At 40.9% G+C, this 24201-nt stretch overlaps 1 protein-coding gene across 1 annotated transcript; it reads left to right on the top strand.

Annotated features, from left to right (window-relative positions):
* The first annotated feature begins 8710 nt into the window (after positions 1–8710).
* On the top strand, positions 8711–16030 carry tmc1 (transmembrane channel-like 1). Its single transcript, XM_030104150.1, has 20 exons — positions 8711–8747; positions 10014–10037; positions 10151–10616; positions 10693–10878; positions 10971–11061; positions 11136–11217; positions 11320–11426; positions 11506–11604; positions 11700–11842; positions 11927–12071; positions 12225–12419; positions 12859–13038; positions 13107–13259; positions 14082–14210; positions 14337–14404; positions 14507–14746; positions 14820–14945; positions 15081–15159; positions 15481–15610; positions 15822–16030. Exons 1-20 carry the CDS (start codon positions 8711–8713, stop codon positions 16028–16030), a joined length of 2889 nt encoding a protein of 962 aa, XP_029960010.1.
* Positions 16031–24201: the final 8171 nt, after the last annotated feature.

Genomic DNA, 24201 nt, shown 5'->3' with positions numbered 1-24201 from the left:
CATCATACGGATTTCATAATGCATTTTAATTGTAGCTGAAGTCACAAGGCAGTGGCTGGCAGCCTCGACTCACAGTGAGAATATCTTCAGTTTGAGTCTGATTAGGCTGATTGAATCAGTTAAAGTGTGTGCTGTGTAAAAACAGGGCTATGATTCTTGTTTGTTGTAATCAAGGTAGAATATAAACATTTATGCGGTTTTACATTGATATATGACAGCCACACAGAAGGGTTTGGGGTAATTTTTAATTATTCAATTGTTTGTTAGTGATTACATTTGTTGTGCAACATGTGTGAATGTGCACCGGGTGTTTGTCTAAAGTAATAATTTAATCAAAAAGATAATTAAGTTGATGAAAAAGTGTCATCTGAAGAGAACCTTTGGAAATTGCCCAGGACACAACTTTAGGGAAGCATGTGCAACATGGAGCCTTAGCAGACAACATAAAAATTTCAATTACAACCAGATGTTAACTCATTCCCAAACCACAGATCTTCCTATTTTTAGTTAGCATTTCCCATAGCTGCAACATTGTTGTACTCTTTTATTTTTTTTTAAACAACCACTAGAAACTGTAAGAAGTGAGAGTACGAATAGCAACTGAATTCTTGGACATACTTATAAAAACAATACAATGTTGTCTTACAGTTAACTCAATCAAATCTGCTTGTCCCAGAATTCATATGTGACTTTAGCTGTTTTCTTGTTTGATTTGTAGAGTGGTTATGTTATGTTTCCCTCTAGCAAGTGCCAACGCTAACTTTGTTTATTTTTATTTCATTTGTTTACTGTACCGTATTAGAAAATGAACTATGATTAGATTAAAAACAACAGACCTCTGGGTACATACATGATAAAGGTTTCTAATTATCCTCCAGAGACAAAGCTCATGTCTTTACATTCTTATTTCTTGTTTTGTAATCTTCTGTTATTTCATCAACAGACAGTTTGTTCCCTCCACACTCATTCATCGATCCTTCTCTGTTTTTACATGATAGTGCTGTTGATACTTGAAGCATGTTTACCCCCACAGGTGACGGTCAAATGATCGCATTGCCCCCAAACCTTAATCAGATCAGGACAAACGTCCCTCCATTATCTTCTTTACTGCTTCATCCTGTTCAGGGTCACACGCCCAGACGAAACCCTCCCCTAAAAACTGGACCTTTACTATCAATGTTATCTTAAATCTAAATCTTTACACCTTAAAAAGTTGAGAAATTCCTGATCAAAAGGCGCTTTATCTACCATTACAGTGATAGATTTACACAGAGGACTCTTGAAAAGATAGTGTTTCATAAAGAGGTCAGGTTACTTTGAAGTAAACATCTTTCAGAGAGAGGTTGTAAAATTATTTTACTTTTTGTTTCAGTTAGTTAACAGCAATACCGATAACTACCGAGGACAGTACTTTCCAGGATTGTTCCCTGCAACTTTGTAGAAAATTATTAACAAAAACAAATTGCAGTTGTTAAGTGCTTAGCGACTGTTGTGGTAAACACGATAAAACTAATTTGACTGGTCTACTTTAACCTTCTACATCTACAACAAAGCCTTAATAGGATCTGTTTTTGTTCTCCTTCCACTTGAACACTGTGCCATGTGTGCTTTATAGTTTGCTTTAGGGTCTAACAAGCCCGAACGTATCCCCCACTTTATCAGTATAACGTCACACACATCCCCAGGCACAACAGACCACACCAAGCATGAAAACAAACACTTGAAGCCGAGAGTCGAGGTGTCTCTTCTAGGGAACATACTATCATCTATCAGTGGGCGGATTCGTGGAAGCCTAGAATGAGATTCTGGAAGCCATCGGCTCATTTGCTCAATGTAGCTGATCCAGTTTGAACCAGAATCCCAAAACTGAAAAAAAATTGGTGTAGCAAAGTGAAAACAAAACTTGGGTGCTCGTGGAATTCACCAAACACTTCAAGGGGAATACATTCTATAGCCGTCTGCCTTCCTCTGAGACAGACAGGAGGTTTTCTTTTCATTATCAGTTAAACATCTACAGAAATAACACCTGAATAACACATTCACACACCACTCGGTTGTTTTCCAGCTCAACACTGTGATAATATGCTGATTTTCTCTCCTGCTTGTATATATACTGTGCATACATATGCATACTCACATTCAGGTTACTGTGAGCTTAACATGCAAATGTAGAACATCTAACTGGTAGGTAAACAGCCATAGTTTGCATTTTATTTTACAAGGACAAAGGTGAATAGTTGTCGTAGAAACTCATCGTGTTGCATTCTTATGCAAATTTTCTTTGGTGTATCCTACAGCTAAGATTGAGAGATTTTCACATCTGAGCAAGGGCAAGCAGGGGAAACGACATAGAAACCCTGTCAGTGTACCACACTGAGGTCTTTGTGTATGACTGTTGTCTTAGCACAGCCCTGCATAGAGCAGAAGAGAAGGAGCGTGTGTATGTGACATGTATATCTATTTAGTATGTGAAGGTTCATGGGTTTCAGTGAGAGGAGGGGGCAGCTGAGGAGAGAGACGAGAGAGAGAGAGAGAGAGAGAGAGAGAGAGAGAGAGAGAGAGAGAGAGAGAGAGAGAGAGAGAGAGAGAGAGAGAGAGAGAGAGAGAGAGAGAGTGGGTGGGTGGCGTTAAGTATTGAGTATCATTACCCTTCCCCCTCGCTGTCAGAGCTCTCCCCCTACATGCATGTGTCTTTCTAGATTGTATTTATTGGTTTCTTTTTAATAACCATGACAGATACACGTGAGAATCAGAATGCGTTAATGTCTCCATGACAACCTATGCATATGATTTACAGATTTTTTTCCCTACCCCCTTAATAAAATCCTCATTGTGTCCCCATGTGTGCATGTGTGTGGGTGAAAGAGACTGTGAGGATTACTTATGTGAATCTGGAGCAGCCCGTCTGTAGTTACTAGGCAGATATTGGCCCACCCAACACACTCACACACACACATACGCACACACGCACACACAGGGGCACAGCTTGCCTGTGTCTGGCGTCGGTGTGGTGAGACACTGTTGATAAAGGAGCTAGTGGTGAAAAAGGCAGCTTATCCATTTACATAAGCTGTGTGCAGGGCTTGATAAGCTCTACACTGTGGTTGACTAAAACCATTGCCTGAAAAGTTGAGCCCCCACCCTGCTCTCTGCAGAACCAGTTTGCGTGCTTCCTCCACACAGAGGGTGACAATGCATGCGTTTTAACCTGACCACGGAGACCCAGTTTGCACCCGATAGGCTAGCTGCTTACATTTCGTTGACGCAACAGCATTTGCAGGACTAAAAGAGCTCTCTGGGAAATTCGATAGATACCTAAACCATTTAAACAGAAACAAAAGAGACATGAAGCATTGAAAAGACAGGAAGCGACTGAATGAATGCACCTTCTGACCATTGAGTTTTTCACTTGTGCTGCCGCATAGCTGTGCTTCTCATGAATGTGTTTCTTGTTATATCTGACCAGGGAGGAGTCCCCCAAAACCTTCCCAGCACCCACTCTCTACCATAAATCTCTCTTCTGCTCTTTCCCCCACTTTTCTTCACACACACACACACACACAAGACTCCCCATACATGGATGTTTATTGGATTATCATGGTGTGGGAGTAAATGTGCGTGTCCACGTGGTTCAGCGAAAGCCAAGAGTAAATCAGTGTATATGTATATAACAATATGTTCATGGCGTTGTAAAAAAAAAAAAAACAGTCCTTTTACAAGCTGCTCAGTGTGCATTTGCTTCTTTTAGCTGATATACGAGCCTCTGTGTATGACTGCATGCCTGACAGTGGTAATCTAATCTGAACCTCTGCATGTGAGTGCAGGCGTGTGTGCGTACATGTGTGTGCAGCAGATGTCCTGTGTTCTCTTCTGTTCCTCAGACTGGTTGGTCTTTGTTGCTGCTCCCTCGTGCAGACGGGCCTAGCCACGTGCTTCTCTGACTGCGAGGATAAGCCACGCCTCCGCCGCTATAATCTGTCAATTGCAGCGGCCAAGCCAGGCCCCCTCGCAACACAAAGTCCACCTCCAGGATGATGACGCTGTTTTACTCACGCATACACACCATGCTCCCTATTTGTCTCTTGTTCCCACTCGCAGACCATCTGCAGCTGAGCCGTACACAGCGTGCACAGCGTTGAGCAACACACCTCCACTTCCATATATGTAAAGTGACTCTTTCTCTGGTTTTCCCTCTTTTCCTTTGACACTCCGAAAGATGGAATTTCCTTCCTTTCCCATGTTCTTTCACACTGGAGCTCGCAGGCAGTCCTCCTCATCAGAAACACCCAGAGACAGGAAGAGGGAGTTTAGTGAGGGGGGAAAACAAGGGACGGAGAAATTCAGATGTGCATGATTTAAAGTAGACACACGCTGGTATAAGATACGAGAAATTCCACAGACAACGTCTCGTCACTCATTCTCAAAGGCAGTCAATTATCACTGGGAATCTTGTAGGTAATCAACCTGTATGTAACTCAAATTATCCAAAGTGTCATGCACTTTAAACATATCTCGTGGAATGTGTGTGTCTTATTTTTCAATCCCTCTGGCAAAAACGTGTCTATAGTCTTGAGTCACACCTGGACTAACCTGCTGTCTCCTTTGAGATGTCTGACAAAAACAACCCGGGGCTCCCCTCAGGGCCAGAGCTCCCTGCTGCTTTACATTTAGTGTCAACATTCGTATAGCTGAGGAGACTTGAATGCTATACAAAGTTCACAGGCGGATTGTTGTTGGCAAAAGAAGGCAAGCTCTCTCGTCTACTGCTTGTCCATATGCGACTTGAACTATTATGACACAATAAAAAGTGCACAAATCTTACCTAGTAGTCTTTTAAATTATGATGGAAGTAATTTAATTCATGTTGCCAATTCTTCCACACGATAATCTTTCTGATAAAACTTCTCAGTCCTTATATTTACTTATAGCAAAGGACAGGACAGTGTCTTCAGGCCTCACTTGACACGCTGTTTGCTTCTTGTTCCTCTTTGGCTTGCATTAGTGGCGAGGAGTGGGGCGACAGACAGATTATCTGTTACCGAGCTGCTGTTCCAGTCATGTGGTATATGGAGCCCCTTTGCAGGGTTCAGTCGCCTTTTATGTCGCCAACAGAGGGATGAATCGCCGTGCAAAGCCTGCATGCGGACAGTTACAGATTAATTCAATGTTACAATCTCCTATGTTCATTAACTGCAGACTTACAAAGGTGTCTGCAGGCTTACACGGGCATCCTCTCTCATATTCTAGTGGTATACTGTCTCACAGTGAGTGCTGTGATCGGTAACGTAGATGTGGGATTGTCACTTGGAATCTCATCTTGATATCATCTTATACCATCACAGTGCCTTCACTAATCAGAACAGTTCTCTCTGCATCTTCTCCAGTTTGACCCGACGACCCGAGTGCCATAAACAGAATTTGGACTCTGGACATCCTGCTGAATCAGATATCTCATTGTCAGCACTTGCGGGTTCCAGACACTCGAAACAAGAGACAATAGCAACTGCAAAGAAAAGCTGTTTGGCTTTGGCAGAGAGAAGTTCACATTTTTTTCAAGGGGAAAAACCAACATGAGCGGCTCTTCTCCTGACCACACAAATGCAGATTCCTAATGAATCATCATCATCATTTTAAAAAGGAAATAATCAGGCTTTCAAATTTAAAAAAGATTTGTTGCAAAGACGTGTTGAAACAACAAAGAAATGCTCTTTCAAACACAAATGTCCTCACTTTTCATGCAAAGTTTAACTGGAGTTGAACACCAGTGTTGCATATGCAGAATTTTAACAATGTGTAAAATCCCAGCATGAATACTTCACCTTCACCCCTCTCTCTGTAAAATTAATTTACTGCAAGAGACTGTATATTTATTTTAAAAATATGCACACAAATGCATCTAGTATGTTGTTTGTCTTTTTGCAAATTGCACATTATCATAAGCATAAGTATTTTTAAAAAATGACATAGATAAAGGGAGAAATTAGGTGCTTAAAACTGTCAGTGACCTATGGAGCTGTTTCCAAAGTTTAGGTTTTATTTATTGCCAGAACACTTTCCTCAGCTGCACTTCAGAGAAGCATCGTTGTGCAGGGAGATAAATCTTGCAGTTTGTTTTCACGTCAGTCACTGATCGAGTGGCCTTGAAGACCCGACTCACTTGACTCTCATGTCGCTGCAGCTAACTTTAGCTCTGGAGAGCTGATCTCTTTCTTCCTCTCCCTATGTGCAAAAAGCACAGCCGACGCACACAGACACACAGACGCATGCCCACATGCCTGAGACACTCTGGGCTTCCTCAACATTGTTCTCAATAAACACACAGTGAGGCATGCATTGACACCCCTCCCACCCCACAAGAAAGAAAAAAACAACAAGAAGATAAAGGGATCTTGAAGAGAGCCATGTGGCCTCTTCTTGTTGCTGATCTAAACATGAGTTGAACTTAGAGCAACACCACCCTCTACAGGCTCGCCGGCTGTGAACTTGAGTCCCTGTGTACCTAATTCACCTCTGATCGAACCCCTTCTCATGTGCTTTATGCAACTGACCTTCCTACTTTTGAATTAATAAATTGTTTCTGAAGCCACCCACAATTTATCCCAAAACTCCAACCTTTTAATCTGTATTTTTTTCCAACCAAGAGGTTTTTTGTTTTTTTTCTTTTAATTGGAAATTTCTGCTTTACGTCTACATGTTTGGAGCACTTTTTAATTTATGCATTTCACTGATAGTTAACATCGATAAATGTGCTTGAAACAGATGCTTTGTCTACAATTTATAATTCAGTTCAATTCAAATAAAATCCAGATGAAAAATGAATTTTAATGGTGTGTTCCAGAACAGTCTTATTATTTGTAATTGATCATCCAAGCAATGTAACAGAAGGTATACGTCAGTATGATTTTCACTATGTTTTCCAAACAATGTCATTTGAAGTGAGAGAACATTTCCGAACAAGAGTGTATTCATATAAAATAAAAGTCAATGAAGGTTTCAGTGGTCAATTTAACTACTGAAACTGAACAAGTACACAGGAATGAGGTGTCTGAGACCCTTTCATTGTTCTTCATTATGTACTTCACTTCAGCATCTTTCACTTAAATAGTTCATACTTCATACATCGAACCAGACAGATCTCACATTTACCCTGTCATATATAAACTGTTATAATGAAAAAGCGCATTATCTCTTGATTAAGATGTGGAAATATAATTTGCACTCCTAAAAAGAAAACAAGTTTTCCTGGTTTAATGTTTTGATTTTTGATTTCTGACTTCTCAGACGAAACGCCTCAAAGTATCAAGTCTGTTTGTTTCAAATAAAAACACTGAACACTGTTTAAAAGAAGCCATTGAAAGATTACAAGACGATGAGTGATCTGTATTGAATGTGTTAAGCAGCGTGAGTGTGAAAGATTTACCTGGAGGTCACCAGACAGCAGAGACACTTCTGCTCCCCTCTCTTGGTCTGCCCACTGCGTGAGCTGTTGTGCAAAATGTACAAAAAAAAGTGTCAGTCATAAATCATACTGAAAATATTTTAATGATTTAAAATAAGTTGTCTCCATGATTCTCACCTCGTTAACCCTTCTCTAGATCTGCTGCAGAAGTTCGACACCTCACAATAAAGGAGTGCAGACACTGCAGTTGAAGCTGCCTGCTCTGTCAGATGCCTGTTAATGAAAAATTTGTTGCTGATGTCCCAGAGCAGCAATCCCACACCAGCTATATAAGCCTTTCTGGGAATCCCAGTTTTTTGCAGCACCTCTAAATCGAATTTCTAATTATACTTTGCAAATTCACCTTTCAGAATTCAGATTGAGTTTTAGGCAGATTCCTTCCATTGTACGAACCTTTTATCTGGTTTGAGGTTGTTCAGATTAAATTAGCACATGTTACCTGATGCCTCTGGAAGTCGCCTTTCACCTGGGAAGCTTGCCATTGCTATTAATTTGAAGCCTCCATGCTTTTGTATTTTCCTGAGAGTGAGTGTGACACTGTGGTGCTGTTCGTAAGTAAAGTAGGGGGGTTATCCAGGGTCCGCCGCTGTTTTTAGAAGCAAACTGAGAGACTTTAGCGGATGAAGGAATGAGGATGAAGATTTAGTAATGAATCATTTCACCCACAGAATTGTCTTGAAGAGTCTGGCCTGCAAACCTCAGATAAAAGATCACCAGACTGGAGTAAGGAAAGAAGGAATACAGTGATGAGAACACAGACAACGTCTACGTTCTAAAACATTTAAACTACATCCAAGGGGGAGGTTGAACAAGGACACTTCTCACACTGATGGTTGAGTAGGTGAGAGTCAACACACATAGAAACACACACACACACTCATAAACATTCACAAATGCACACGTAGCCACATAAAGGCAGTCATAACTGTTTTGAATAATTGATTGCCGGTGAAATTGCGCAGCTCTAGGGTTTCCATGCAATCATTGTTCCTGTTTCGGGTCGATGGGTGACGAGGAAAAGTAAACTTGTCGTGCAAGTTACTCATCATGTACCAACCCCTCAGTGCACTTGAACACACACACACGCACGCATGCACGTGCACGTACACACGCACACCTGCATCTCCATCTCAGATGCAGATGATGCCGGGGAGGCACCAGTGAAAGTCTGCAGCTCCATTCGCTTTCATCTCACATGACCTCTGGATGCTTCGCTGACTATTGGAGGAGACGCAGGACCATGAGACGACGATGCCTCGAGACACTCTGATCGTCTCTGATAATGACAGTAAGACCATGCTTATATTCTCATTTTCACACCAGAACATACAGGAGTGCCGACATAAAGCTAAATATTTACTGAGAACAATTTTTTTTTTTAATTTGTCAACATGTTCATCAAAAATATTGATACTGTTGCATACTGGTTATTAAAACATGGTTGAACTGGTTCGTCACTAGAATTTTTCCGTCTGTTCTTTTGGAATATCTTCAGATTTATTGAGTTCTAATATTAAGAACTACGAGCACGCATAAGCAATAAAGACAACTGACTAAACACATGATCGTAACAAAATCAAATCACAAAAGCTGTAACAGCTGACCATGATCAGGCACATTCTTGCCCCGTTCTCACTGGGCTGGATATTTGGGAGCTGGCTTCTGGCCTTTGGCTGTCTTCCCTGGACTCGTGGGCACAGCCACCCCGTCTCCCTTCATTAGGCCATTGTTGTTCTCCTTTGTGCCCCTCTGCTGCATGCGGCCATAATGACCCGTGTGCTGGCCACTCCGGTTACAGTAAGGACACATATCAAAAGGCCGACTACATAAATATCTGTTCATGCTGTCAGGGTCCCCTTTGTTTTCCTCTTTATCCCCCTTTATTGCAGTACAATAGTGCCAGGTACACAATACGATCGGCTCGGCCATGCCAGAGACAGGGGTCAGCAAGGCGGTGAAGATATATCAAAGCTGAGGGGATTTATAATGAAAAGGTTTGGATGTAAAGTAGATAAATGACTGCAAAAACTAAAGCATATATTCATGAATGGGATTGAAAATTACAGCCATGACTCAATTCATGGTAAGGGTTCACAACAGGAATTAAATAACATATGAAGTAACTCTAACTTGCTCAGTTGACAGTTGCTGTGGACGAATAATTCAATTTGTACTTAAAAATCAGACCAGCCTCTGAATTTAGGCACCTTTAAGTCTGAAACATAGTTTATATATCATAGCAAAGCCTCGTGCTGGACAGAATCAGTATAATGATACTAATTTGTCATTTTCATCTCATTTCTTTTCACACCAAACACCATTATATTGTTTTACATTTGGCCAATGTAAAACTTGCCTTTGCCTTTGCCTTTGTTCTCTAGACTGAACGCATGTCAATTGTCAAGCATAGGATTACTAGAAGATAAGAAAAACAAACAAGTTATCTTAATGTGGCAAAACTGAATAGAAAGAAAAAATAGTCAGCTGCAACAAAAGAACACAGTTTGCTTTTTCCGGCTTGAATGTTGACAGTAAAATATCTTCTCCTTCACAGTTGACATTGGACTGGATTTGGCAGGTGAGCCAAGATGCAGTAATGTGTGTTTGACAGAAAAAAAGGCATTTGAGAGTCAATAAATATGACAGGGATCGAGTGTGTATGAGTGTGTGAACTTTTCTTTTTAATTGCAGGTGACCAAGACGAAGAGTTGTCTTTCCAAGAAGGACATGGGAGAGAAAAACACAGAGGAAAAAGAAGGGAAAGTGAGAGAGAGAAAAAGAGTAAGGGAAATGGAAAGCGAAGACGGTCATCTAGAAGGAGGGATGAAGAAGAAAAGCTGCAACCCAGGGCAGAAAAAAGAGAGAGGAGCAAGCGAAAAAGAGCAAAGCACAAACACGAAACAAAAAGCGAAGACAGAGATGAGGAGGGCGAGTCTCAGAAAACAGGTGAAAAACTGACGAAAACAAAGAAAAGTGTAAAAAATGAAAAGCGAAGAAAAAAGGAAGAGGTGGGAGAAGGAGAGGCTAAAGAGAGAAATGAAAAGGAGAGAAAGAAACACGGAAGTGCCAAGAAGGGGGAGAAGAAAGATGAAAAAAGGAAACGGCCAGAGAAAGAGCAAGAGGTGAAGAAAAAAAAGAAAAAAGTGGTTGAAACAAGGTATAGTCATTTCTTTAACCTATTCTGTCAGGAAACATATTGATACATTTAATACAGGCCTCTCTCAATGCTTCAGTTCAGAGCAAGACACAAGCGAAGTCAATGATGATGAAGACGAGGGCAAAGAGGAAGAGGTGAGACCTGAATGTTTGTCGCCTGAAGAACTGGAGAAGCTGAAAGAGGCTGTGGACGAGAGGAAGAAACTCATCCAAAGTCTGAGGGGGAAACCCTGGCCGATGAAAAAGAAACTTGTCACTTTACGGTTTGTTCATTCCTTAATATTAGAAATACAAATCCGCTGAGTTTCAGTCGGAGTTGAAGCTGATAATTATTAAAATATTTGCATTCTAACAGGGAGTCTCAGGAGTTTGTGGAGAAGTATGAAGGAGCCTTGGGGAAAGGGAAAGGAAGGAAGCTCTACGCATACAAAGTCATGATGACAAAGGTGAGGAGTCGTTTATATAACCACCGGAAAAAAATGAATGAAAACATAACCGATCTTTGAATTCATGTCATCAGAAATGGATGAAGTTTCAACGAGACTTTGAAAACTTCAAAACTGCCTGCATCCCCTGGGAGATGAAAATAAAGGAGATTGAAAGTCGGTTTGTTTTGCTGCTCTTCGTCACAGGATGTAAACACAGATTTAAAATGTTCGCAGGTGCCACTCATAGTTTTGCTCCTGCTTCTCTTCACCCCTCAGGTCATTTCGGCTCGTCAGTCGCCTCCTACTTCATCTTCCTGAGGTGGATGTACGGCATCAATATGATTTTGTTTGGTTTGACCTTTGGCCTCGTTATGGTTCCAGAGGTAAGCTGATTTTTTTTTCTATCAAGTTGCATCAGTAGATGTATCTGTTCCACAGTTCTTTCCTGTCTATTTCTCACAGGCTTTAATGGGACGGCCTTATGGAAGCATCCCAAGAAAGACTGTTCCGCGAGCCGAGGAAGGGAGCGCCATGGACTTCGCTGTCCTGTGGGACTTTGGGGTCAGAATAATTATTGTGTACTCATTTTAAATGATGATAATACATCATGGATCTATAATCTGTGACAATATCACACTGAAAACACACCTTCACAGGGTTACGCTCAGTATTCAGTCCTCTTCTATGGTTTCTACAACAACCAGCGTGCCATTGGCTGGCTCAAGTTCCGCATGCCTCTGTCGTACTTTCTGGTCGGTGTGGGAACAGTGGCTTACAGCTATATGGTGGTCATAAGAACGTACGTTCATTAAATTCTGACACAAATAAGGAGAGTGTTTTATCTGGAAAGTAACCCTGACTGTGTATTTACTCTTAATTACAGCATGGCCCGCAATGCCAACGAGTCTGGGGTTGGAGATGACAACAGTTTTAATTTCAGCTGGAAAATGTTCACCAGCTGGGATTACCTGATCGGAAACCCGGAGACTGCAGATAACAAGTTTGCCTCCATCACCACCAGCTTCAAGGTCAGTGCAGACAAGGCTGCATGGTGAGCTGCTGCACTCCTATTGGCCATCCGTCCAAACACAGTAGTCTTGTATTATAATGTATGTGTTCTATGGAAATGATGAAAAATGATGCTGATGCAACTGAATCTTGAATTTTGACCTCTGCTGCAGGAGGCAATCCTGGAGGAGCAGGAGAGTCGGAAGGATGACAACATCCACCTGACTCGTTTCCTGCGAGTGTTGGCCAACTTTCTGGTTTTGTGCTGCCTGGCAGGAAGTGGGTACCTCATTTACTTTGTAGTGCGCCGCTCTCAGAAGTTTGCCCTCGATGGACTGGAGAACCACACCTGGTGGGAAAGAAACGAGGTGAATATTAAAGACAGACATGAGACGGAATGTGTGAGGAGGAAAGTACGTGACTCATTTTGATCACCTGAGGAAAATGCAAGGAGCAATGAGCAACAAATTGGGATTTGGGGCCCCCTTGTGGGGGAGACAGAGATCACAAGAGGTTGTCAAAAATCTGATTTGATAAAAGAAAAACACATTACCTAACTTTCAAGAATCTGCAACAGGAAACAGCCTAATAATTCAGAATGTTCCTATTATTGCATATCTTTTGACAAATTTCAGTTTTTATAAGCCGTTAGAAACTCATCTGGTGAAAAATTAGTATAACTTCAACTTGGAAAAACTCAATTATCTCTTTTAGAGATTATGATTGCAAAGCCTGGTTGTCCAACAGTAACATAAGCAAGCCCTTGATCCATTAAGTTATTTTTTTAAATCTACATGTGTTCTACAGGTGAATATGGTCATGTCGTTACTGGGGATGTTCTGCCCCATGCTGTTCGACGTCATCAGCGCCCTGGAGAACTACCACCCTCGAGTCGCCCTGCAGTGGCAGCTTGGGCGCATCTTTGCTCTCTTCTTGGGAAACCTCTACACCTTCATCATTGCCCTCATGGATGAGATCAATCTTAAAGTGAGAAACCGTATGTGAATGTACTTACAGTAATGAAGCAAGATTAACCTGAAGTGTGTCTCTTTTAGAGAGAAGAGGAGAAGATCATAAAGTTTAACATAACTACGTGGGAATCCAGTCTGTTCAATGGCTCTGTGTCAGAAAACAGCACTGCTCCACCCGTCACTATTCACCCTGCTGATGTGCCCAGAGGGCCCTGCTGGGAGACCATGGTGGGGCAGGTCAGTGTGTGTGTGTGTCTTACATCATGAAATACTCAGTGGAATCACTTTGGTGACCAAATTACATAAAATAGGAGTGCTTTAATCAAAGATCTTATTTAATTTTAGCATAGTCATACTTAATGTCATACTCTACACTTTATTTAATTCTACATTGGCTTCTGGGTATGTGTGAAATGCATAATTCAAACTGCCAATATAATAACTATAAATAACTATGAATGTGGTTTATTGTGGCATCTGGGATTTTAAGTCAGTGGCTTTGAATTTCAGTGTGCCCGTGTTGTGCTGTATTCACTGTGAACTAAGTTACAGACTCTATTGCCATTTCTAAGGGACTATGCAGTTTTTCTTTTGTCATAGCTTAACTCCTCAGTTTTAAAGATGGATTAAATTCATGTGGCGAATCAGGACTTTTGTATACTTAACAATAAACTCCATGAATATAACTCATAACTTAGGACTTGGGACATACGGAGTGTCCTCGGCTCAAGGTTGAGAGGTGGACTTTGTTGCCAGCATCTTGGTGCCAGACCCCCCTGCAGATCTTCACAGAGTCACTGCACAATATTAGGCAGGTGGTTATAATCATGTGGCTGATTGTTTATTATGTGATTTTTCGATCACATGTGACATCTCACCTTACACAGAGCATTAGTAAATAGGAACCAGACATTAGAATGCTCCTTCTGGGTTTGCAACGGTCTCGGTTCATTGAGGTAACAAGTTGAAGGAGGTCCATGACAGTCATTAGCAGGCCTCTGCTGATCCCACATGCAGATACTCTTTTATGTTACTTACATAATTCATATTTTTTTGCAGGAGTTTGTACGGCTGATAATATCTGACACCATGACAACATACATCACGCTGCTCATCGGCGATTTCTTGAGAGCCGTACTTGTTCGTTTTCTTAACTACTGCTGGTGCTGGGACCTTGAGGCTGGATTTGTGAGTCATGTTTTTCTCAAAAATGCATCTGCTACAATTTGTAGACTTTTATATTCAGGAGTTGAAATTTAAGATCAGCTTCAGTAGGAAGAGTCACTGCCATTATTTCTGTATCTTTTATAAAAGCCTTCCTACTCTGAGTTTGATGTAAGCGGGAACGTCTTGGGCCTGATCTTCAATCAAGGAATGATATGGTAAGAAAACGTCAGTACTTGAATGAATTTAAGCATTGGCGTCGGCTAATGAGAACTTTGTTATTCTGAAAGTACTGATGTGTTTTGTCTGATCTCTTACAGGATGGGGGCTTTCTACGCTCCCTGCCTGCCTGCTCTGAATGTCCTCCGCCTGCACGTCTCCATGTACCTGCAGTGTTGGGCAGTGATGTGCTGCAACGTGCCACAAGAAAGGGTCTTCAAAGCCTCGGGCTCCAACAACTTTTACATGGCCATGCTGCTCGTCATTCTGTTCCTGTCGACTCTTCCTGCTATCTACACCATCGTCACCATCCCCCCTTCCTTTGACTGCGGGCCCTTCAGGTGAGCGTGATGATCACTGCTTTTATAAATCCAAATACTTGAGTGTCTGTCACAAGCATCCACCCTTCAACAGTGGCAAGAACCGCATGTTCGATGTGATCCACGAGACGCTGGAGTCGGACTTCCCTGCCTGGTTTAGTAAAGTCTTCAGCTATGCTTCAAACCCCGGGCTGGTGCTGCCGTTCATCCTGCTCATGGTGTGAGTCAACAGCAGATGAGATGTTTTACACAAAGAAATATGCTTTATATTTTGACTATATTGCGGTTATTACTTCTACAGTCACAAACTTGTATTTTCTTTTGTTGTAAACATCTCTTATATTTGCTCTGACAGACTGGCCATTTATTATTTGCAATCCACCTCTAAAAGCTATAAAGAAGCCAATGTGGAACTGAAGAAAAAACTGCAAACAGTAAGTTTTCACATTAATATTTCTGGACCAATAACATATTTGAATATGCACATTTATTTTGCAAATTTCACAGATAGAAAGTACTCTTATTTCATTGGGAGATCAGGAGCACTGAAGCTGTGTCATAATTTATAGATGCTCCAGAAAGACCACCTGAGGCCACAGTAAAGCTGCCACAGTAGTTGTAATAGCAGCATCAATCCTGCAGACAGCAGCGGTGAACCACTTATGCTGTGTAGACTAGCTGGTACCACCTCAGTTAAAACAACAAGCACTTCCGTTTGCATTCAGTAAATATGTTATGATTGCAACTGTTTTAAGCAAAACGAGGAAAACAAGAAGAAGAACAAACGAGCTGCCCTGAAGGCGCAGATGGATCTAGAGGAGGCCCGAAAAGCAGCATCAGGTTCAGCAGAAAAAAAGAACAAAGGTTCTTCAGGAGATCAAGAGGGTGAGACAAAATACACCTGAACACTGGACCGAAACCAAATAAACCAATAGAATAATACACAGGTTTGGAAAAATTGATTGGAAGGTCTTTCCAAAAAAAGTAAAAGAAATGACAATTTCTGAGCACTTGATAAAGTTTCAACTTGCTCACATGATGTATTAATATTCACAGCTGAGTTTATTTAGCTATTTCTTTATTTTTGCTCCGGCAGATGGAGAAGAAAAGCACGGCAGCAGTCAGAGACTGCATCACAGTAAAAATGGACGAAACCCTCCTGATGGCGGAGGCAGGGAGCGCCACCACCTGGAAGCCACCAGGACCCACTTCAACAGCACCAATCACCATCCTGGTTACTTGCCTGGTTTCCCCTGTCAAAATGAGCCCAGGATGTACAGGGTGCCGAGCCTGCAGAGACACTGAGGAAATACATGCAATCTTCTAAAAAGGGTGGCACCCGGTGGTCTTCCGCTACTGTGGATCATAAGTTTCAAGGTTCAGTGTGTCAGAGAGAGAAAATTAGACTGTTAAAAGCTGGAATCAATTCCAGGCATGCATAGGTACCTAATCAGTATCTTACCTTACTTGCAACGATCTGCACTTGCTTCTGATACTTTTATTTCACAGCCACTTCTGAATGTTTCCTTTGACACATTTGGGATTGTTTACAGCAAAATTGCACTGATCCCTGAGGACAAGATGACAAAAATATAGTGACTGTATTTTAACTTAACTTGAAAGAACCTCTTTCTGTACAGAATAGTTTAGTCATGTTGTGAGTTAAAATAAATAAAGCTCCATTGTTTACTCTGTTGACTCTGAAAACCTTAAGCACTGCTGTCGCTTGACCTGTGGCTGGGCCAACGAGTTTTAAACTATTCATTAGACATGGAGGCCATTTAACGAAGCCAGGTTCAGATGAGTCCCTCCTTCATCACTGGATTGGGTTACATGCTGAAATTGAATCTGTTCTGCAGCTTTTTAATACAATGTAAGTTTTAAATAATAAAAGGATGAACTATGTGATTTTTTTCTGGTGATATTAAAATAATTCATTCGAGGTCAAACATTCAGATTTGACTTTCATCATGCCACAGGTGTCTGACTCGGACCATCTGATAAGTACATGATGATATTGTGTGTCACAGAGGCCGATTGTTGTTTGAACCGCTGAACTCTGAACAGCTGCCTGTCATTTGACTCAGCTGTGGGTCAGATATGAGTCCGTCTGTCTGAATCACATAAGACAACATGTCAGGATCTCATAATGCTATATCAGTGGTGGCTGCTGGTCTTCTAAAGAGGGGAAGCTCATTTTTAGCATACATTGTAATATGTGTCTGTTTTTGTATGTAAATTCTATTAGCTTTCTCATGCCTTTTGTACGCCATGTCAAAGTTAGACAGATCCCCAAAGCCCACTTGTGATCAGACAACACATCCCTGAGATGGTTTCAAGGTCACCTTATTCAGGCCCGCCCACTTTCCTAGGGGCGGGACTTCCACTTTGATCGGGTACTGACATAGACAAATGAGAAAATGGTGTGGGGAAAAAACAAAACTCTCTCTTAAAAGCTCTAATGGAACAACTCCGCCTCATCCGAGGCTTTTAACAGAGTGGGAGGATGACATGAGGAAGTGGTCTCAAGTCATGTATGGTGATATTTGTAATGACTTTGTGCTATCGCTGGGTGTGGATGGTTCAGCCATGAGGAACTACAAGAGCACAGAAGCTTACAAATATCTTCACAGTGGGAAAGTCAGCTGTTTTTTTTTTTAAATCAGCAGCAGGGCTATACTTTTTTTTAAGCCAGTGTTAGCCCAAGCCAGGCCAGTACCTCTTCACATTCAGCACGGATGTTGGTGACAGCTGACAGTGACAGACAGCCGTGGAGACCATGAGATGCTCTTCCATCGTGGGGTTCGGACGATCCTGAAAATCTACTGAAGTAAAATCTAGCTCAAAAAAGTACAGTAAAAGTAAAATTACTTTGTTATGACCACCTTTAGCCAGAATTGTTGATGGTTGAGTGACCCATCCAAGTCTGCTTACATGGATTTAGTTAAGTCCCATTGGGACTGTCCCAATTTAGTCCTCGTCTAGTCTTAATTTAGTCCTGGTTTTAGTTAGGGCTGTCACTTTAGTGCACTTTAGTGCATTAATTAGATTAATTAATTACAGTGCAAATTAGTGCACAAAAAAATTAATCTAAGATTAATCATAGCACACTTGAGTGGCAATTCAGTGTGAATGGAACTGTTGTCTTATTTAGAGGCATGTTATACTTGTAGTATTCATTTTAAATTGCTGTATTAAGTTAGTTTTAGTATTCATTTTGAATTTAGTTTGCTTAACTGGCTATTTGAGACTCAGCCTTATTTTATTTCAGAATTTCTTTTATCAATATTTGTACTGCTTTTTTTTAATAGTGCACCAGGCTGAATTGGTTTGCTGGGATGTACTTAAACTTTTTCTTCTTATGAATTTCTTTAATGAAACACACTGAAAGCGTTATGTAAGTAGCCTGATTGGGCTTAGAATTTATTTTGGACAAGATGTCCTGACTTAGCTTTCATTCATCATCAGTAAAAATGTGGATTTCAAATCTTCCATTCTCAGTGTATTCATTTGCTGAGTCATGCACTACAATTCTGTAACGTCCCTGAATTTGAATTCTTCACTTGGGGACCTAAAGCAGATATGCGATTAAAATGTGATTAATTAGATTAATTAATTACAAATCCTGTAGTTAATTAGATTCATTTTTTTGATTGCATGACAGCACTAGTTGCACTACAGTCGGTCGTCGCAAACAGAGCTCCTAATCCAACACCTCAGGGCAACGACTATGACAGGAGCCTCCCCATTTCAACATTAGAGGAACTAGACAACTTCGATGACAGACTTTGTCAGGAAAGCAATTTTCAGAAACATATGATATGTCCTTTAAAACCCTTCAATATATTTACACTGGATTATCCTCATCGTGAGAAGTAACCGGAAAATGTGAAAAAAGTGAGACTTGGTTTTTCTGTAATAAACATTGCTTTTATGTTCTATTTCATGACAGATCACAAAGCTGTCCATGACAGGGGGAAACACTGTTAAAAAAAACTGTGTGGCGGGTTTGCAGTAGGTGTTTGCACCGGAATTGGCCACCCAGCTAAATTGGTGTGGAAGAGGGCAGAAGACTGGGATACAATCACGACCAGTGCGTGAAATTATTTTGTGTAAGTCCTACATGAGGCGCTACATTGGCTACAAATGCATACTCTTTCACCGCCTCCCCACTTATTGTTGCTGATGTTTTTTTGTGTTTTGTCTTGCAGTGTCAGTTCTCAACAACGGGCTTCAGATCAAGACCACTGAGGCCGAGGTGGAGGCTGCCATACAAAATTGGCTCAGGCTGAGCCAAGACAGAGTCGGAGGACGCCGGAGGGAGAGACCAGCTACAACTACAGAGCACTAGAAAGTATGCAGACTTGGACTAGTTTTGACTGCTGCCCAGTAGCGTGCACTAATGTTAATCTTACATAAAAGCTGCATTAATCCAATGAAACTCTAGTGTATGTATACAGTAACTTTTAAAGTACCTTCTATTATAGAAGATATGAATACAGATATGAATAACGGTAAAAGCAACAACAGGACAATAACACATGTCAGGTATGTTTTGACAGCTTATGTGTCTGATAATAGAAGAAACTGAAAAAGCTAAAGCTGCATAGTTTTTCAACTGTCAGATTACAGTCTTGTATACCGAGCAGCACTGTATTCTGACCAAGAAAAAATGATGATGATCACGATGACGTGAATTAAAATTATGTTAATAGTCTTTGTTTCCCTTTTGCAGGTTCTCAGGAGGAACTGCGTCCTATTGTTTTGTTTTTATTTTTGGTTTTGTTTTGTTTTTTGAGGTTCTGCGCTGCCCTTCAGAAACGTTCCCATCCAGGACAGCGTCTTCCCTACTGCACAACAAGCGGATAGCCTGCTATGCTACTCTTTTTTTTTTTTTTTTTTTTTTTTCTGAAGTTTGTTGTGTTTTTTTGGCTGCCTTTACAGCACCTTTTAACTATATTTCATGATTTCTGTTACTGTGCTGTTTGGGCCATCGATGATGTTCAGGTACATTATTTACAGCCAAGAATATTTTACAACTGATGCTGTAAACACATAGTTTTCCTCCATCCAGTGTTTGTTCAGCTTGTTCAAACACATGTGCTGAAATTTCTTTGTTTACTTCATTTTCTCTCGGTTTGAGTTAAACTGTGCTGCATTTTCACAATCAGCGTTATTTACTGGAATCTCACTGGGTGGCCTAAAGGTTTCCTCAAGTTATTCTCATTTGTCATTCTCTCCTCACTTCTCTGTATGTTGTTCATCTTGTACATTTGCCTTGTGCAATTATTAAAATGGTAATGGCAAAAAAAAAGTGTCTCATCTTCAATTGTGGCTTTTCATTACTCGCACACGAAATTGATCAGCGATTTGTTTTTTAAAATTTTTTTTTAAATGTTAGTATTGCATTTCACATTTGACAGTGTAATTTTAAAGGTCCGACCTAAATTAATAAAGGTCACATATGTGATTTTGTAGAAGCTATGAGCACCCTGGCGCGGCAGCGTTTGAACGTCGGCCGGTGGTAATTTCCGATCAAATGCCGACGTCTTGCCAATTAGCAAACGCTGTCCATGCGACGTCTTGGCGATGAAACGAGAAACGTCGGATACAAAGTGCGTGTGCTGTCTGGGGATGTTGTCGTTTGCTATTTAAGTTTTAAATTGTATACATATCTCTATAAAACATGAAACGTAAAGCCCACAGCACCAAATAAGACAGCTTTGTAGAGGCTCTGAGAAAAGTCTCTCATTTTCCCTCATCCCTATTCTTTCCTTCTCTAAGGAGAGGAAAAAAACTTTGAGGCTGGTTGGATTCTGTTTTGTAGCCATTTAATTTTAATATAATATACAGTGTTTCCTTCAAACCTGAAGCCTGAAAATATTAATGTTGAGTGATCATAATGAAATATTTTAATTTGCATCAAATATTGAGAATCGACTTCTCATGTTACAGATGTGTTTAGGTTGGCCTTGCTACGGGGTAGGCAACACTGGCCTGGCACACCAGACTGTTTCTCCATGCTCAGGGGTACATTTCTTTATGTGTGTGTAACACAAAGTCAGTCTGGCATGCCAGGCTAAGGCAACACAGGCATTTGCCCCAAGCTGAAGGGGGCCCTGAGGGACGGCTGACATCAGTCAATTTCAATGACAAATTAAAGGTGCTACACTAGACGCTGCAACGACAGCTTGTCAAAAGTCCAGCGCATGGGGCCCTTTTCCGCGTACTCACCGGTTAGTTGCTAGTAGGGGCCCCGACAGACGGCTGATATCAGCGACGCAACTTGAAACCCCCCGAATACATTACAATGAGACGTCAGGAGCTACCTAATGGGGCACCACTACTACCCGGCTTGCATCGGGCTACAGTCGGCCCTAACGTACTCCGCCCCAAGCTAAGTCGGCGTATTGCCAAGTCGGCCCCATGCCTCAAGTCTCATGCATTGAGCGTGACAGTCACACATTTCGGTCTTTTGCCGCACTTACGCCACACATTGTATTTCTCACGCTGAAAAAAAAAATACTGGTAAATTTGTCCGGTGCGCCGCTGCTAAGGAACTGTCACTCACTGCTTTCAGCCTGGTTTTTCCTCCTGCGAAGTCCACCTGAGCTGACATGAAGTTTGTGCAAAGAAAGAAGGAACCTTATTGGTGCTGAATTGAATTGAATGGTGGGTTGTGTTATATGTATTACAGTGTCAAAATGATTTAAATGAAAGTGCATAATGTGAAATAATGTTAATATTTACATTAAATGCTAAATGATTAAATTAAATATGATGCACTTTATTATGTTTTGCAAAAAACAAAAGACCTTTAAAACTTTAAAACACATTGCTGCCAACTCCTCACTTAGGAACGTTCTAAATGATGTCATCTTCTAATTTGTATAGAGACTCATTTGCATATCTAGGTCAAATTAGATGATGACGTCATTCAAAACGATACATTGTTGCAAACTCCTCAGTCAGGAAGGTTCTAAATGACATCTTCATACAGAAAGAAGGAACCATATTAGTGCAAAGTGAGTCACGTGAAGTGACAGAGCTACAGCCATAGAGTCCTGATCATTCAAAGGCAGCTTTTAAATGGAAGAACAGATATCTATTGTCATACATCTGTTGTGTTTTATTATTCTTTTGCAAATGCAGAAAAGCTAGCTACGGTTACAAATCAAATTTGATTGGTGCCTTGTCTCATGTCATCACACAGCAACATTTGAATAATTTAGATTGATTTGAATTTATTGAAAGTCCTTTATTTGTCCCACAGGGGGGAAATGCAGTGTTCCACCAGCACAGAGAAAATAACTATAAATGGAATAGAAATGTGAAATTTACAAAGCCCAATCATAGAAAAATTTAATATAATTCCAATATATTTATTGATTGATTGATTGATTGATTGATTGAAAAGATGATTGTGCCAAACATCCCTCAACTCTGCTCACTCCTGTCAGTCATCCTGTTTATTGAGCTCCACAACAGGTCACATCTAATATTAACAGCCCTGTGCAATTAGCTGAGCTTCATCTGCTCCATTATAATGTTTTTTTTCTTCTTTTTATTCAGTACAGACATACCTGAAAAGCAGGATCTGTGCTGTGTGAGGGCCATAACTCCACTGACATTAGATTGCAGTGTCAGTCAAACTCACTTCCACTGATGCTGGTGATTAATACATGGAAAGTAAGCATTAAGAATTAATTACTTAGTTATCTGAGATGCAGAGGACACAGTCAGACCTTTTGCTATTATCTTTTACCAAGAGCCAAAAGCTGTCAAACCGTCACCTTAATTAGTGAAGACTGACGAGACCCTACAAAGTAAAAATCCGTGCTGTCTTTCCTCTACTTTGCAAACTGCTCTTCTGTTATCTGCCTCACTCTTTATTTATCAAGGAAATATCAACCCCCTGCTTTTCCCTCTCACTGGAGTTGTGCCATGCTTCATCTCAGTCTCTCTCCATGCTCGTGCCATGGCAGAAAACTGAGCCGTGACAGGACGTCCATTACTGGATATCTCAATGTCTGCTCTGCAGTGATGAACGTCTCGTATTCACTGATGGTAATGATGAGAGGAGTGATCTACTGCAGTGGTACAGGCACTGATTTGACTGCTGGGACTGTTTCCAGTTTTGCTTCAGAGAGCTAAGATTGGTTCGGAGCCCTGGCATTCAAAGTTCAACCCTTCATCACGAATAGTGAGAGAGGAGAGTGAGACTACGGAGTAAGTGTAATAGGCAGTTTGGTGATCAGCTATGATTAAAGGCTGCGCTGGTTTTTCCACATTCAGCCCTTCAAGATGTCGTTCACGTAACCTTCAGGGGTGGGTTTCTCCCTGTTCGCCGCGCAGAGGCGCATCGGCTCCTGTTTCCTCCTGCATTTTTCAAAAGGTCAGATCTAACATTTGACCATAACCACAATGTAGTCCATGAAGCACACTGAACACAGTTCATGCACCAGGATTCACTTTCACCTTTTTCATCATGTCATTATTGTTCTAATCCCAACCGCCTTTTTTTTTAATTATTCAAAGAGTAATGGTTTTAAAATGGCAAAGCTGATTTCTTCTTTTTAGCTAAGCCTTCAGTAGTTGTCAGCTGCTTTGAAGAAAAAAGCACCTCTTTTATTTTTCTTGGCAGTGTTCTGTCTTTGGAGCAAGCCAGAGTTCAATGAGACGATAAAGGCAGAAGGTCATTCTCAAAGGACATATAACACGACTGATAAAGGATTGCTGGATTTTTCTTCACAGAATTTTTTTTCCATGTCTTTAAAAACCTTTATTAAAGTATATTCGTGGTGATAAATTACTTGACATTTGTCATTTTGTTTTTAAGTGAGTCCCTGGATGATACAATTAAATGAATTGCCCTTTTTGGCCATCGTGAGATGTCAGTAGGAATTTTTCTCTACTTTGGTAAGTATGTACAGTAAGGCTGTCAGTATTGTTTTACATCACAATCGGCTTGTCCCACAAAAAGAGACTGTATAGTGTTTAAATATAGTGACGTGTTTCACTTTTCACTCAGGATTACTTAAGCTTTCATCCAATATTAATGTGACCTGCCCTTTATTTCAGCACTTGCTCAGGTGACACCTCATTGCTCTACGAGTAAATAACGTTATCTCTCAGTTTATGGTTTCCCCTTCTAGTTTTAATCTATATATAACTCTAATACATTTTGTTAATCATAATCTATTTAAGGTTAACTCAAAGAATGAAGTGTATAATTGTATTTGTTCTGTTATTTCCTCCAATCAGTGAAAAAATGATAAACATTTTGATTGATGAATCTATTGTGGGAGAGATTCTGTTTTCTCCTCGAGCTCCTGCTTATCATCGAATGGACTGAGTGTCTGTGACGGTCGTCAAGGAGCCCGGTCACTGAACGGCTCAAACAGAGGCACACCTGTTCCTACCTGTGTGTGTGTGTGTGTGTGTGTGTGTGTGTGTGTGTGTGTGTGTGTGTGTGT

This window comes from Salarias fasciatus, chromosome 12, assembly GCF_902148845.1.
Source record: "Salarias fasciatus chromosome 12, fSalaFa1.1, whole genome shotgun sequence".
NCBI lineage: Eukaryota > Metazoa > Chordata > Actinopteri > Blenniiformes > Blenniidae > Salarias > Salarias fasciatus.
This window is presented reverse-complemented; position numbering and strand designations above follow the sequence as displayed.

Excerpts from the sequence above, each read along its gene's own strand:
- tmc1 (XM_030104150.1), top strand. The coding sequence starts at position 8,711 with ATGCCTCGAGACACTCTGATCGTCTCTGATAATGACA. Across the intron at positions 11,062-11,135 it reads ACAAAGTCATGATGACAAAG|AAATGGATGAAGTTTCAACG; the intron begins GTGAGGAGTCGT and ends TCATGTCATCAG. Across the intron at positions 15,160-15,480 it reads TGAAGAAAAAACTGCAAACA|CAAAACGAGGAAAACAAGAA; the intron begins GTAAGTTTTCAC and ends AACTGTTTTAAG.